This window comes from Periplaneta americana, chromosome 1, assembly GCF_040183065.1.
Source record: "Periplaneta americana isolate PAMFEO1 chromosome 1, P.americana_PAMFEO1_priV1, whole genome shotgun sequence".
Taxonomy (NCBI): domain Eukaryota; kingdom Metazoa; phylum Arthropoda; class Insecta; order Blattodea; family Blattidae; genus Periplaneta; species Periplaneta americana.
Window position 1 is genome coordinate 64,523,285 of NC_091117.1, and position 17,003 is coordinate 64,540,287.

The 17,003-nt window shown below is 36.1% G+C and overlaps 1 protein-coding gene across 2 annotated transcripts in view; it reads right to left on the reverse strand.

The window, feature by feature from the left end:
- Window positions 1–17,003, reverse strand: part of IA-2 (tyrosine phosphatase IA-2) — an 842,823-nt gene that overhangs the window by 140,699 nt on the left and 685,121 nt on the right. For both annotated transcript variants that reach the window (XM_069821417.1, XM_069821408.1), the window contains exon 14: window positions 9,330–9,397. In XM_069821417.1, the coding sequence (XP_069677518.1) occupies window positions 9,330–9,397 (68 nt within the window). The remainder of the gene's footprint in view (window positions 1–9,329; window positions 9,398–17,003) is intronic.

Below are 17,003 nucleotides of genomic sequence, written 5' to 3' on the forward strand. Positions count from 1 at the left end.
GCCAGTTTTCTATTACCACATTGCCATCACTATGGGAGCAAGCAGGCAACCTCATTAGGCGCCACTTAATAGTCTATAGCAGAGCTTCTTAGGCCCAATTGTATAAAACTCCCTAACTAAAGATCAACTTTGATCGAAGATCGGAAAGTGAACCGAGTTCAGACGCTTCTTCTATTGTATAAAACTTTTCTGCGATCAAATTGCCTTGGTTCAAATGCAATCTAAGTTCACGTGAAAAGGATTTGGCAACATCGCATAAACAGGTGAAGTATGTGATGCGTGGGCCATGTTGTACAGGTTTGTGCAGTGTTGCCAATGTAGCGACTTTAATTCTTTTTCAACGACAATTTCTTTTAAATTTTATATTGCTTAAATAGGGATTTAGCGACCTTTTTAGCACCCCATAGTGACAAAATTTAATATTTCTTTGTTAATAATGAGAAATCTAGTTACTTTCTAACTACTTTTGGCGACTTTCCGTATACTCTGTTGGAGAGACTGGTTTGTTTTGTGCATTGTAAGTAATAGCGGACAGTAAGAAGAAGATTGACTGTTCTCCAAATTGTTATCATGTTATGGCGTTTGATACTGCTAAACACAATAAAGCTTATAAAGCGACAATTTTCGTTTAGTAATACAGTTAATTGAAAATTTAAGAATGTACCTATCATATCCATTAATAATTAATGGTTGTTATAAACATAATATAATTATAGGTTATGTTATTTCATACTGCTGAACGCGATAGAGTCTTATAAATTATAAGAATGTTTGTGTATTAAGGCAATAAATTGAAAAAATATATATAAATGTATATACCACATCTATTAATATTAATAACAATGGTTATTCTTTTTGCACAATCTGCCACTCGTATATTTCAAACAGAAAAGAAATAATTGAACTTGGATCATCTAACTTAATCGGAGAAATTTCTTCAGTCAAAGTTGACTTTAGTTTGAGACAAATTAATCTCAGATTAGACTTTATACAACACAAAATTTCAAGTTCAGCTAGAACGAGGATCAATTTAACCTCTGATCTAAGATTAAATTGTTTACACAATCGTCCCTTAATATTCTTCAAAGTAAGGATCATTTTAAAGAGTTTTAAAATTCAGCAAATATCAAAATATTTTTTTTAATCGACGGGTTACGAGTCGGTGAAGTTGTTAACCTAACATGGAAATTCATTCATTCACAGTTTTCTGCCCAAGAGCAGGTCCTTTACTGAAAACCCAGCACTCTCCAATCTTCCCCCTTTTCCGCCTTTCTCTTCGTCCCCACATATCCATATATCTTAATGCTGTTTACCATCTGATATTTTCTGATACAATTTTGTGCATGTGTTATTATTAACCAGATATACTAGAATCGACGGCAATTCGGAAGGCGGTAGTCTGCTAGAGTTTGCTTCGAGAGAGACAGATAGAGAGGGCAAGGCAGCGTACAACATTGCCACATCGTACTTCACGCGCACGTGCGATGCAACTAGCGAAGGAGAGAATTTAAATTATCAAAAGACAATAATGACCTTAGCCGTTGATTATTGCACGCATGACACCAAACAAACCCTCTTTCCTTCACTAACAATATTCTTTGCACGGTTCTCAATCCCACAACACATGCTTCTGCAGTCATTTCTTGCGCGTTGGGAACGTTGCAGCCAGCATCAAGATGGCCGGTAGCGTTGTGCTCGTCAACGTTTTTAAAATAATTATACACCTTAAACAATATTTTCCGTGCCTGCTTGTGTAATACTTGTTTTTTTACAGTCTCTTCTTCCATTTATTTATCTTACACACAAACAGAGTAAATGTTGGTTTTACTTATTCAATGTACTGAAACACCCACACGTGAACAAACGAACTTGGGAAGTACTTGTTACAGACTGATTCCGATTGGTTCTGCTGTACAAACTTGTGACGTCACATGCCAGAAATACTACGGCGCATATAGCAGTCGACCGCCTTCCGAACTGGCGTCTAGTCTAGTGATAAAAGTTTTGTGAATTTAGCTTTAAAGTTAGTAATTTCAGTATAGTGTCCTCTTAAGCAAGAAAATATTTGTATTTACTAAATTAGTTACACCCAAAAAGATCAATCTATTTGACAATCCATCACTTACGTATATTATCGTCAACGTTTGTCTTCTGTAGCAACGCGCGAAAGCTGCAGATCTCTTAGCTATCTTCGACTTTGCCCGTGGTGTTATTACGTCGTAATTATGATGGTTAAGACGAATGTATGGAAATATTGATTATAAATTTATTAATATTTAAACTGCAAAGGAAAAATGTTGAGCTACAATTTGTTGTAAATATTCCGTGTTACCGTTTTTTGGCGTGTGAAATAAGTAATGTGAACGTTAAGTACAAGAGTTTTACCTTTGCAGCAGTCAGTCTGATAACTGTGTTTGACAAATGGATGATGTGACGTGTATAGGAAGTGGTGACATTCCCAGCTGCACTAGCAACATGCTCATAAACTGGGCACTACACTCTAGGACACACGCCAAAAACACTGGCGCCAGCTGTACGTAAAATAAGCTAGAAACACGCAACACGACAAAGAACTGAATCGTCGCGAAATACGTAAAAGGCATAGGCTAGAAAAGTGTGTCATTTTTACGACATCGACTTTTAAAATTTAATTATTCACGGCATCTTCCGCTTAAGGTATAAATATTTCCGTTATCAAAAAGTCGTCAATTCCAGTGTTCTCCATTCCTGCGGAAGGCCCAATTTCCTGCAGCTAAGATTAATATTTCAATAGGCCTGAGAAACATTTTAAATTTATTTGACATGTTAATTAAATGTAGCTTTGAACTGTCTGGGAAACGTCTCTGCTGATCAACGAAGACAGAGGACTACATAAAATATGTTTCAAGTAAGAGAAAATTGATGAAAGGACGGAGTAGCTTAGCTTAGGTAATAAGGACGTAACATTATTAAAATTAATGCGGAATAAAAGCTTTCATTAAATGACTAATAATAGATACTATCTATATTATAAAAGCACAGAAATATCAAAACAAATTGAAGTTATTTAAAAGGAGATATTCTGTACGTACGAACAGTACGAACAACAAAGACCTTGGAATGGAAATATTACATTATTAATGCTGCTGTTTCAATTTTTATGGTAACGTCAATCTAATAAAGTTAAAACGTTCATAATACGGCTCTAAAATGAACGCGAAAAAGGATTTGCGTCTGAGTTTTTATGAGTTTATGGAAAATTACAAACACTGAAAATCACGTACCGTAAGAGGTTTCTAATTTTAGGTCAGTATACAATTTGTGTTTTCATATATAGGTGAAACGTTACGTAGTTAATACTTTATTTAGCTGGAAAACACAGGAACTTCAACATATTGCATGCAGAGTTAAGAAACAATATGGAATAAATTACATTCATTTGAAGAGAAGAAACATGGTGATTTATTGTTACCACAATCATCACATGATCACTATTATTCACAAGTTAAGATACTTGTGTCTGTAGCAGACCACCGGCGTATTTAATATGGAAGCGAGCAGTGGCGGCTCGTGGGTATTGAATTCAGGGGAGCTGCATACAAAAATAAACCATGCAACTTACATTATTTAAAGATTCAGTTTTTAGTTCCGTTTTTAGTTTGTATTTATCGAACATTGGGAAAAGCTTCACACATACATTTAGGTCATTTTCAGGAAATGAGCTTTTGTAGCATTCAAATTTTTCTTGACACAGAAGAGAAGATAATATCAGATGATCTATGAACTGGAATCGAGTGTTAACTTGTGTGATAATGAGGTCACACACTTCCTTGGCTGCCGCAACCCTTGTCTGAATCCCTTCGACCTTACGACGCTTTTTAGGGTTTTCATTTTCACAGATCTCACTGCTCAACTGTGCACTGTTCCGTATTGTCTGTATGGCATTAACAAAGCTTGATATGCAGAGTCGGCCTCGGTAGCATAGTCGGTTGCGGGTTCGATCCCGGCCCAGGTCGATTGCATTTAAATGTGTTTAAATGAGACAGGCTCATGTCAGAAGATTTATTGGCATTTAAAAGAATCCTGCAGGACAAAATTCCGGCACTCTGGCGACGCTGATATAACCCATGCAGTTGCGAGTGTCGTGAAATAAACCATAATTTAATTTTTTATACGCAGATTTGAACCTTAGAAATATCTAACTGGCGATGTTGTAGTTGGCTGCATAATATATCTACATGATACGTCAATAAATGAAAAAAAAACTGAGCCAGAAATTGAATTCAGGATCTTCAAGAGTACGCACCAGGGCGCTTGCCTCATTTATTGTGATGTTGTTAGATGTTTCAGATTCCATTATGGTTTGAAAACATTCTAGCAATGGCGCCTTCTTCTCATGAACAACATTTACTGTTCTTATTTAAAAATTCCATCTTGTTGCCCCAGCTGATGGAATTGTCTTTGAAATACATTAATCTAATACAGACTGTGTGGAGATCGAGAGAAGAAAGCAGGGATACTGGATAAATTAGCAAAGAAATATGCGGGCTTTGTAGGCTATTTTGTTTAGCGGCTCTTTCCATTATGAGATTCAACTGATGGGCACTTAATTTCACATTTCTCCTGAATTGTTAAGGTACTGAACTGAATAGACTTATTGTGCAGAATTAAACATTGTTGCACTTGTTATACTCACAACATTGAAGAAAACGTATTTAAAACTGCGCGCTACTGACAAACTGCTGCAAATTTTGCAGCGCCTGGAAACTCTGGATTGACGGCGAGGGGCAGCAGGGGGAGGGGTAAAACTACGCGCAAAGCATCCGAGACGAGACTGGCAGTTCCAGGGGAGGAAGTGGCTTCGCCAATCCGTCCTTGTCTCTGGTTGCGCTCTAGCAGCACCAGGGGAGGAAGTGACTTCACTAACGATTGCGTGCATGTCAATGAGAGCGAAATTAAAAAAAAAAAATTCGAGCCGCTAAATGAGACTGTATAATAAATGTATTTCACAACATAAAAGGAGACAAGAGCCACAGATGTCTGGGGGTGCTGCAGCTCCGCAGCCCCCCTTCGAAAGCCGCCCCTGGTAGCGAGTTTGCCTGCCGATTCGGAACTGCGATTAGGTCTGGGTTATAGCCCGATCACTGACATTAAAACCTGCGCCACAAACCAGTGTTCGTTAGTGCGCAGGTTGTCATAATGGGGATCTGTTGTGTTGTAGATGCGCTCCCTGATCGACGTCTCGCAGCGAGTACGTTTTAAACTATTCGAAACAACAGTCATGTTCGCGTCCATTCTTTCACTTTTCAATCAATTAATATTCCATTTCGACTTATTGTATATAGGCTAGTTAAAACAGATTGTAATTTATAATAATGGAAGGGAAACCAAATGTGTGCGGCAGGCCTTTGAAAAGTGAAAGCTCCGCTACAGATCGGATTCACAATTGGAGTCTGACTAGTGTAACCCGGCCTAGCGAGCTGCTCGCATAGTGATGACGTCTCCCCCTCCATGGCCACGTGATTATTGAAAAAATTGAAGGTCTTTTTGTAGTTCGTCGAGCTATAGATACCCACTTGGGTTGATTACCCGGTTGAGATTTTTCGAGATTTTCCGCAACTGTGAGGCAAATCTCAGGCAATCTATGGAAAATATTCGGCCTCATCTCAAATATCATCTCGTTATCGCCAATTTCATCGATGTCAAATAACTTAGTAATTTATACAGCATCGATAAATAACCGACTAAAATTGTTATTGTAGCTAAATTTGGTTACATTACTGGTAAGGGGTCATCTTTCATTATACTGTATATTGTTCAGGAATGGGATATAACATGACAACTTTTTTTTGTGAGAATTCCGAAATTTTGAAATATGCAAATGAAAGGGAAGGCTATGTGCGATATATATATATATATATATATATATATATATATATATATATATATATATATATTTCTTGTCACTTTTTCTGAGTGCGAACACTTACTTACTGGCTTTTAAGGAACCCGGAGGTTCATTGCCGCCCTCACATAAGCCCACTATTGGTCCCTATCCTGAGCAAGATTAATCCATTCTCTACCATCACATCCCACCTCCCTCAAATCCATTTTAATATTATCTTCCCATCTACGTCTCGGCCTCCCCAAAGGTCTTTTTCCCCTCCGGCCTCCCAACTAACACTCTATATGCATTTCTGGATTCGCCCATACGTGCTACATGCCCTGCCCATCTCAAACGTCTGGATTTAATGTTCCTAATTATGTCAGGTGAAGGATACAATGCGCGCAGCTCTGCGTTGTGTAACTTTCTCCATTCTCCTGTAACTTCATCCCTCTTAGCCCCAAATATTTTCCTAAGAACCTTATTCTCAAAAACCCTCAATCTCTGTTCCTCTCTCTAAGTGAGAGTCCAAGTTTCACAGCCATACAGAACAACCGGTAATATAACTGTTTTATAAATTCTAACTTTCAGATTTTTTGACAGCAGACTAGAAGACAAAAGCTTCTCAACCGAATAATAACAGGCATTTCCCATATTTATTCTGCGTTTAATTTCCTCCCGAATGTATTTATATTTGTTACTGTTGCTCCAAGATATTTGAATTTTTCCACTGCGATCACTGGCTTTAGTTTATTACGAGTACAAAATAAGATGTTTTTCTATGCTATAAATTATTTGATGAGGCTAGAACACTTTCCTAAGGACACGTACAAGACGGAGCCTGGTTCGTTACCGAGTTGGTCGCTCGTAACCTAGTTAGTCGTTGCGGAGAAAGTCGGGGTGTACAGTAGTGGCTAAAGAAACAGGACCGACCCTTGTAGCTGATTCCAGAACCTTGTTCACTCCAAAGGGTGATAGACTGGTAACTAGACTTTTGTGGTTCGAATCCTACCTGGGAAGGAAACTTTTTTTGTTCCTTATTCAAATTTATTCCCAATACTTTTGGATTGCAGCGATATTTTACTACTTAATTAACTTATTATTCCCAGAACATGAATTTTTTTAAATCAAGGCAACAGTTACTATAGAAATTTAAAAAATATAAAATGATGAACCCAATTATTTGTCTAATACAGTGATGGTTTTGTTTGTACCTATCTAATATTATAATATTTATAACGTTTTAAATATTGAAGTGACCTTTGAATGGCTTTATTAAATTTTTTTCGGAACGCCATCCATCTTCGACATGCATTTATAAATTGGCCTACATAGTTTACCTTCTACCAAAATTATTTTTCATTGAAAAAAGATTTTAGTGACGGCATGAACGACGCAGATAATAAATTATATTTGCTTAGAAAAACAAAGTTTTAGTCCTAGTCCATGTTCTTGATATTTTTATATGAGTGAATACGAACTAGAAAAACGAATACCACCCTGAACAAATGCTAGATTGTGGAATAACATTAGCGTATGAGTCATGCAACGATTGATTCTATTTCTATGGTAGCTTGGATTATATAAGCGTGCTTCATATATACGCCGTATTAAAGAATGGAAGCTTTACTGGGAAATATACCAGTAATTAAATTCCATACTCCCATTTCAAAGGTACCGAAGTAATTTTTGCGGATAAATTTAATAGAATACCATTTATTATTACTACTCGACTTCTTGTATGTGCGGATATTAAAACGTTCCGTCCGCACGTATTTCAATACCAATTTGTTGTGTAATGAATGCATAATCTCAGCGTATATATACCTAAATATTTTGGCTTTACATTATTAATTTCGTTGCTATATCTGTCGTTGTAGAACTATACATAGATCAGAAACACTGCTGGCAATAGCAGGATTTTCTACAATTTATTGTTGAAAGTTTACGATTCTCTCCCATCATTATGGATCGAAAACTAACCAGTAGGGAAAAAGTAGAGGATGAATCTATAGCATAATATACTCAAAATATGTTGGCTTTTTCGATCATTTCATTTTCGGTTAAGATGCTGAGTTCTGATGGCAGGAGCAGGAAGAATTTAGCCGAGATGTTCATGCCTTCAAAGTACTGGGTGTTCATTTCAAAGTGTGTCTTGACGTCACTGTTGTTGGGTCAACGATTTGAAGCGAGTTTCAGCTTATATGTTAGAGAAGTTGCCTGTTATTTAAGGCGTTCTTCAATCTGAACTTGAGAACGTGTACGGTATAACTTGAACGTCGTAGCAACAGATGGCGGTCTGTACGGTCTGTGTGCTACCATAACCTCTTTCGAACTGTGTTTTGCGCCGGCAAGTCGTACTGTACGCAGGGTATTTGTTATCATCGGTTGCGTACGGTAACATTCCACAACACAAATCAAATACTCCGTGTCCATGTTGACCGTCGAAGTTAATGTCAATAAATACGTAAGTAATCGTCTTAACTCTCTCCCCCTTTTCCCGACAGTACGTATTTCCAAACAGTTCACATTCCTGCCACTACCGGCGTTACCGTACGTATCGGTACTACTCTTCAGAATGAACGCCGTACTTGCTAGGCAACTTTTCTGCCTCTTAGGTTATACACCTCTGCGGAAGTGTAGGAAGATTGAATTCTCTAGGCTGATCGGCTAGCCACATGACGGCATACAGCGTGCCATGACACACTTTGAACTGAACACCCAGTATACATACTTGAAACTGCTGAATTATAATGTCCAGGACACTATTAGAAACAAATACTCGGAACCTTTCTTCTGCGTTCTGTAATCGTTCATCAACTGCCAGTTCATCAAGGGACTTTTTAGTATGACGTAGCCGTGTTGTTCTGAAAACAGGATCTATTTTCCAGGAATCTGAGAATTCCTTTGCTTTCTTTAAAACAGTAGTCGAAAATTTCTGTCTCAATTCTATCATAATATTATTTCGGGCTTATTTTAATAGTGATGTGGCCGTCAATAAATCAATTATCTTTTCTTGTAACTATATGGAACAGAATTGGTACACTGTTAAATTTTACACTGGAACGCAAGCATAACTACAAATTCGAAAAAAATCAGTTTATTTTTTAATATAAGCGCTTTTTTTTTCCGGAGGATTTTTTAGAGAACAGAATTATATTATCAAGGCATATCATCGCCTGCAAAAACCCACTTTTCAACGCGAATAAGCTATCAAATCGGTAACACATCTCGTAAGTTAGAGTTTTTTGTCTACGTTTAGTTGTCTTATTTTCCAAGCCTCTTAAGTGAGATGGTACGAAGTGAGACAATTGAGCAATAAGCTAGGAGCTCATATTATTATGTTTTCATCACTTTCGAGATCAATTTCCAATGACGAGTTTTGGTCTATCTTTCAATTATCCCCCCCCCCCAATTTTATATTATATGTGTTCTTACACATAAAAAGTATGTATGCACGTCTTACCTTATCTCCAACACCAGCTGATGTCACTTCTACGTGGACTCTTTTCTTTAGGTCATCCTTGATAGCCTCTGTAAAAATGAGACAGAAACATTATAAAAACTTAAACGACATAGCATGTAGTTTATACATATATTTGAATAGTTCAAATTTTACATTGATTTTATTTCTTTCTTTGGATTAAAATACAGTTTACTCGTAGGTGGTCTTAATATTATCATAGACGTTTTTATTTTTCTACTACGGTGTTTTGCTGCTATCAACAATTAGCAGGAGAAATAAACATGGAAATACTTGTCTCGAATACTGTTGTACAACGAATTATATGGAAGTTTCCCAGTGTGGAAGGAGCCAGTGGAGCTGAAATTTATACTAGGGATTACTGCTAGAGAGATTCCAGGAAACTATTTGCCTCGCAGTCTTCGAGCAGTGAAAAGCTGTGAAGATGGGCGTGCTATAATAACTCCTAGCATGCTATATTCTGACTTCTGTTAACGACCAAAAAATTCAACGGGAAATCAAATAAGTGTTAGTGAGTTGTCGAAGGAACCAAATACCAGTATTGTTGGTAGGATTAAAACATTATTAATACCGGTACTTAAAGTTCTAAGAGAGGTAATAAAAACTATACAATAAATTCAATCCTGCATTAAATTTTACGTTTTATCTAGAGTTGGGTCGATATACTTTTTTTACTTGGTTATTTAATGGCGCTATATCAACTAATAGATTATTTGCGTCGATAGAATTGGTGATATAGCTCGAACGGAACCTGGTGAAGCTTGACCTTGATGGCGAAACCGGTTCTATGAGCGGTTAGGAGTGGAGGGGGTAATGCTTGTTCAGCCTCGCTTGCATCTCGTCACTGTAACATCGGCTGGTAGCCGACTCCACACCACACTATTGCTCCTTCCAAGCTTCACCAGGTTCCGCACGAGCTATAGCGAGATGATATTTGGTGGGATGAGGCCGAAGATTCGCCATAGATTATTACCTGACATTCGCCTTACGGTTAGGAAAAACCTCGGAAAACCCGAACAGATAATCAACTCAAGCGAGAATCGAATCCATATCCGAGCGCAACTCCGAATCAGCAGGCAAAACGCGCTGTCTGAGCTAGGCCGGTGGCTTGGTCGATATATTTTTCATGCCTCGATGCTTGGGAGTATAGAGAGCGACCGAAATTTTTGGGAAAAGAACTCTATATTTTTAGCTTTTAGGGGATTCTCTTTTAATGGGAAACAAACATGCTGGGTATTTCACCGTGTGCTGGAATTTAACATTTCTAACTTGTTGGAACTGCATGCAGGTTCTATCTTTATAGGAAATAATAAGACCTAAGGATCTCCTGCTCTGTTGTGCATGTTGTATCTCGCTTCTCCAACAACGTAGGATATGGAGTCCAAAACGTTGGAGATGTTACGTTCCAACACACGGTGCAATATACGAAAGTTTGTTTTATTGTTCTCCAGTCTTAAAAAATTCACATATACATGTACTTGAAAAAAGGGCATTGCAATATGGTCTATATTAAATGTGATAAATGCTTTAAAATCCTCCTTTGACACTATTACATCAACTAAAAAATGGAATATTGGATCTTAGATCATCTCATACTGCTTTGGCATTGTTTGGTCTGAAATTACGTTTCCTCCAGAAAAAATTAAGCTCTGTACTTCCACATAGGAAGTTTCATAAAATCAACGACGAACGCTTCTGCATTTTCTAGATAATACGACACCAAAATATGTAAAACGCGAATGAATAATAATAATAATAATAATAATAATAATAATAATAATGATAATAATAATAAATAATAACTTACTTACAAATGGCTTTTAAGGAACCCGCAGGTTCATTGCCGACCTCACATAAGCCCTCCATCGGTCCCTATCCTGAGCAAGATTAATCCAGTCTCAATCATCATCCCACCTCCTTAAAATCTATCTTAATATTATCCTCCCATCTACGTCTCGGCCTCCCCAAAGGTCTCTTTCCCTCCTGTCTCCCAACTAACACCCTATATGCATTTCTGGATTCGCCCATACGTGCTACATGTCCTGCCCATCTCAAACGTCTGGATTTAATGTTCCTAATTATGTCAGGTGAAGGATACAATGCGTGCAGCTCTGCATTGTGTAACTTTCTCCATTCTCCTGTAACTTCATCCCTCTTAGCCCCAAATATTTTCCTAAGAACCTTATTCTCAAAAACCCTCAATCTCTGTTCCTCTCTCTAAGTGAGAGTCCAAGTTTCACAGCCATACAGAACAACCGGTAATATAACTGTTTTATAAATTCTAACTTTCAGATTTTTTGACAGCAGACTAGATGACAAAAGCTTCTCAACCGAATAATAACAGGCATTTCCCATATTTATTCTGCGTTTAATTTCCTCCCGAGTGTCATTTATATTTGTTACTGTTGCTCCAAGATATTTGAATTTTTCAACCTCTTGGAACGATAAATCTCCAATTTTTATGTATTCATTTCGTACAATTTTCTGGTCATGAAACATAATCATGTACTTTGTCTTTTCGGGATTTACTTTCAAACCTATCGCTTTACTTGCTTCAAGTTAAAATTCCCGTATTTTCCCTAATCGTAATAATAATAATAATAATAATAATAATAATAATAATAATAATAATAATAATAATCAGGGAACGGATTTATATGGACTAAAAATATATGAAATATGTAAATATATATGTAGTTATTTTTACCAAAATATGGAATTAAATATGGATTTTTACCAAAATATGGAATTAAATATGGACTTAAAATTATAAAAAAATGACTATGTACGTTAAATATTGGTACATTTTAATCAAACTAAACAAAAAATATAATGGACGTACCTTATCTTCCAATGTAGTTTCAACAAAACACAATTTTTATTGTCTGTTACCATAACAATAGGTTACAAACATTTCTTTCAAGTGCTGAAAAGTGAATCTTCTTCTATTGTCTCTGAGGATAGATTTATACTGACTAAAAGAGCGTTCGACGTCACAAGAAGTAACTGGTACATAATTCAATTTCACAATGTCTGCTGGGGATAAGTCCAAGTTAATCTTCACTGTTGATTCACCACTCATCACAGCAACAACCTTTTGTAGTTCTTCATATCCAGGGTTTTTTGAAAGTACAGTGTCCACCTTAGCTCTTACTGCATCTGCAACTTTACCTCTACCACGATTCAGTTGTTCCACAGTACTATTTATAATTTCAAAACTTTCAGATAGTGAAAGGTGCCTATTTTGGAGACTTTTGAGCGTTTTTATGATGCATGAAAATGTATGCTGAATGTGAGCTAAGTCATTCTTCACACTTATGTCACAGGTAACTGTTTTCGCAGTATCAATTGAGACTGCATCTTCAGAGTCCAATGCAAGGAGAACATTGTTAATAGAGTCTATATGTTCGGCATAATATTCAACTGCTTCTAGCCATGTACCCCATCTAGTTAAAATTGGCTTTGGTGGCAATGGAATTTCAGGGTACATTTCTTTCAACACGTTAACTCTACTGGGAGCTTTGAGAAATACTTTTTTCACTGATGAAATCAACAAATCTACTTTAGGGAAATTGTCTCTGACCACTTCTGCCACACGATGAAATGCATGCGCCACACAAGTAAAATGAGTCAATTTAGGATATACAACAGATAATGCTTGTCCAGCTTTGACCATATAAGGGGCAGCATCGCTAATAAAGAATAACACATTATCGTACATAATACCCTTTGGCCACAGGATACCCATAGCTTCGTTGAACAGTTTAACTATAGTTTTGTTATTGCACTTTTCTAGAACATCACAATGTAAAAGAATTCGTTCAGAATATTGTTCACTTAACAAACCGATAACTACATTACCAACAAGTCTACCTTCTTTGTCGGGAGTCTCATCAATGGAAACCCAAATTGAACTATCTTTAATTTCATCTCTTATCTTCTGTATTGTCTCATCGTAGATGGATGGAGCATACGTCTTCCTAAGTGTTGACTCATCCGGGATTGTATGTTGAGTATATTTTTCAAGGAATTCCCTGAAGACCTTATTCTTTAGTTTGTAGAGAGGAATATCAGCAGAGATGAGAGAACGGCACAGGTCGATGTTAAACTCAGATCTTACATTCGATGTTGTTGGTTGTGTTAAAAACAATTGTCTCTGCTTGGAATTTAGTTGTTTGTTGGCCTGATGTTTACTAGTTGTAATGTGTTGTTGCACCAGGAACTTTTGTGTAGATGATACTGCACACTGACACAAATTACAAAATAATATTTTATTGTCAGTTGATAAACCATCTTCTTTAAATTCTGAAATGTAACTTGTTAGTTTTGATTTTAAATTGACTGAATGACGTACTTTTGGCATATTTACCGTCTTTATAGTATGATTTACAAAACTGAACCTATGTGTACTCTGACTGGCATTTAACTGTTGAGCTGCACAACTGAAGTCTGTTAAAAATTTTAAATTAAATTAATACAGTTTTGTAACTTACTTTCCCATTGTTGATAGGACTGCTAATTTTCAAATAACTCTGATGTTAAAGGGATTACTGAACATGTGTTTAAATCTCTATTGTTGAAATGTATTTTTAAAAGTTAATGGAATTTTGTTTTGTTTTATTGTTAAACCTAATATAATATGGACTGTTTTATATGAAATATGGAAAATATATGGAAATTAACGAAAATATGTACTAAACTCTAAAATATGGAAAAATATGGAAAATAAAAGTAGGATTTTTCAACCCTACACATTGTGAAACATAAAGATAATGCAAAATATAAATTATATTAGCTTTATAAGTAAATATGTATTTACATATAAATCCTTTCCCTGATAATAATAATAATAATAATAATAATAATAATAATAATAATAATAATAATAATAATTGAATTTGGAAATTTCAAATGAAGGAAATAAATAAATACAGTATACAAAAATATAAATGAAACCATCTGGTTCCCTGTAATCAGTATTGTCTGTATTGGAGGCCTATATTCATTAAGTTCCTGGATCCATGCTAGCGGTAAATTAGGAAGCTGAAAAGTTTTCTCGCACCTGAAAATTTCCTAAACATTCTTTGGATCGCTGGTTAATTGAATTTTGTTTTATTTCATTACAAAGATCAAAAGTTTCCTACATCATACTTTCATATATTATAACACCTATGATGGAGGCCATACTACGCCCAATGAACTCAGAATCAATTTTTGAGGTTGTAAAACAAAATATAATTGACTTTCATATTGCCCACTACACAAAGAAGCAAAATATTAACCTCGTAGGTAGATCAAAGCATTTCTTTTTTACTTGAAGTTCACAAAGATAATGTGACGCATATGTTACAATAATAGGAAAATTAATAAGGAAGCCTGTAATATTAATATGCGCGTTCTGATTGTTTGTAATTAATTATAAAAAGTCTTTGATATTATTATAACATATGAAAGATCGTTAATACTAGCGCATTCGATAAGCAATGGCAACAATGCTGTAAATCAGGGTTCCTAGCGGTGGCCATTGAAATCTTGTACTATAGTCCCGTCGCTCTAATTTCCGGCGTCTTGTGATTCGCAGATGAAGATGTTATTCGTTTCTTAATGCTCGATAAATACTTAATATAGTCGCCCGCCATTTTGGCTCTTTCGTTGGCGTTCGCAAAAAGCACACGAAGACGTTATTTGCCGCTCAATTATTTGCTGAATTACAGTGCGTTTGATTTATTATCATAGGAGCTACGACATGATAATGTTTGACGGTGTGGCAAATAGATTCCTCGTATGGTAGCTCGGCAACGAAAGAACAAAAATGACGAACGATACTACCTACCTAGACTTTATAGAGCCTTTACTTCCTAAGACGTAAGCAAAGATGAGGAGTCACGCCGGGAATAACAGCGTCGCGACTATACGTAATAGATCAGCGATTGTTTCATAAATATGCAATATTGAAAGTCTCGTTGTAGCCATATTTTGTAAATACGGTGGCTTTTCTGATTTGTAGTAAACAATACAGCCCTAAAGCAGAGTGCGAATTAACGAGGGGGATGGGGGGATTTTTCCTCTGTTGGAAAGTTATCCCCCTCTCATAAATTCATATTAATCTTAGTAATATTGTTCTAATGAAAGGATAAATTTTGATAATCCACAAGGAATAATGTTTTAGACGTAGTATAATTAATGCACTTACGTGTCTTGTGTTCTACAAATATGATTGTGTAACACATTGAATTAATCTTAAGTAATATTGTTTGATGAAAGTACAAATTTTAGTAATCCATAAGGAATAATGTTTTAATATAATTAATGCACTTACGTGCCTTCTTGTTTAAAAATATTGTATTATATAGCTCATTGTATTCATTCTAAATAATACTGTTTTTTAAGAAACATTCAAGCATGTAATATTACAACAAATGTAATGGGACATGCTGTTAAATAAATGAATTAAATACAAAAAAAAAATATATATATATATATATTAACATCCCTGCCAGGGACAACTTCTATCCCTCTCCTCACAAAATATAATTGTTTTAAGTTATGTTACGTTTTATTTAACGACGCTCGCAACTGCAGAGGTTATATGAGCGTCGCCGGATGTGCCGGAATTTTGTCCCGCAGGAGTTTCTTTTACATGCCAGTAAATCTACTGACATGAGCCTGTCGCATTTAAGCACACTTAAATGCCATCAACCTGGCCCGGGATCGAACCCGCAACCTTGGGCATAGAAGGCCAGCGCTATACCAACTCGCCAACCAGGTTGACTAATTGTTTTAATATGAGTATACTTTATAAAGTATAAAATAAGTAAAGAAAATAACATTAATGTATTATCATCACCGATAAGCTGGCAACAATCAATAACTTAGGAATTACACATCTTATCTCAAGCCTGTTCATGAATATAATTATTATTATGATCAAGATCGAGACAAGAAACTCAGTGCGACCCAGCGTTGAGCCGTATCGAATGAGGATAATAATAATTTTACGTATGGTATTTTCTATCTAGGATTCTATCCCGCCCTAATCAGAAATCTTAATTCGCATCTTGCCTAAAAGTACGAACAAAGGTGCTTCATAAAAATCCGAGATGCAAGAGAAAAACATGCAAAAGTACTTTAGAGTCCTACCATACTGAACTACTGCAAGTTGGATGGAAGCGAGGTATTTGCTTTCAATCAAGAGTTGATATCCGAAGAGCATTAGATTGATCAGTGAGAGAGATGCTGCTCCAGTTGGAGTCCGCAGTCTACCAAGAATTTGGAAACGTCTATTGTTGACATTGCAGGAGACTATATTTGACTATGTAATGCCAAATGTAATCCTAACCTAAATAAATTTAGTGTGAAACAGTAACTATGTTACCATTCTTTTTCGAACGTCCTAGTATTTTTAATTCTATGTAGATAACTGTTGTTATCTGAATTGGAGTGAAATATTGCTCTCCAGTAATTACTTCTCTTATCATAGACAGTCATTCTTAAATTGTAAACCGAAATAAAAACAAAACATTTAAACCAATACTATTGTAGTTTCTTTCCCGATAGCTACTGAGTGAGTACGTACCATTATCTGTGCATTTCGAACTGGCGGCTCAAGGTCAAGCAATGGACTGCATTTGGCACGTGTGCTTAACCCAATCCTGG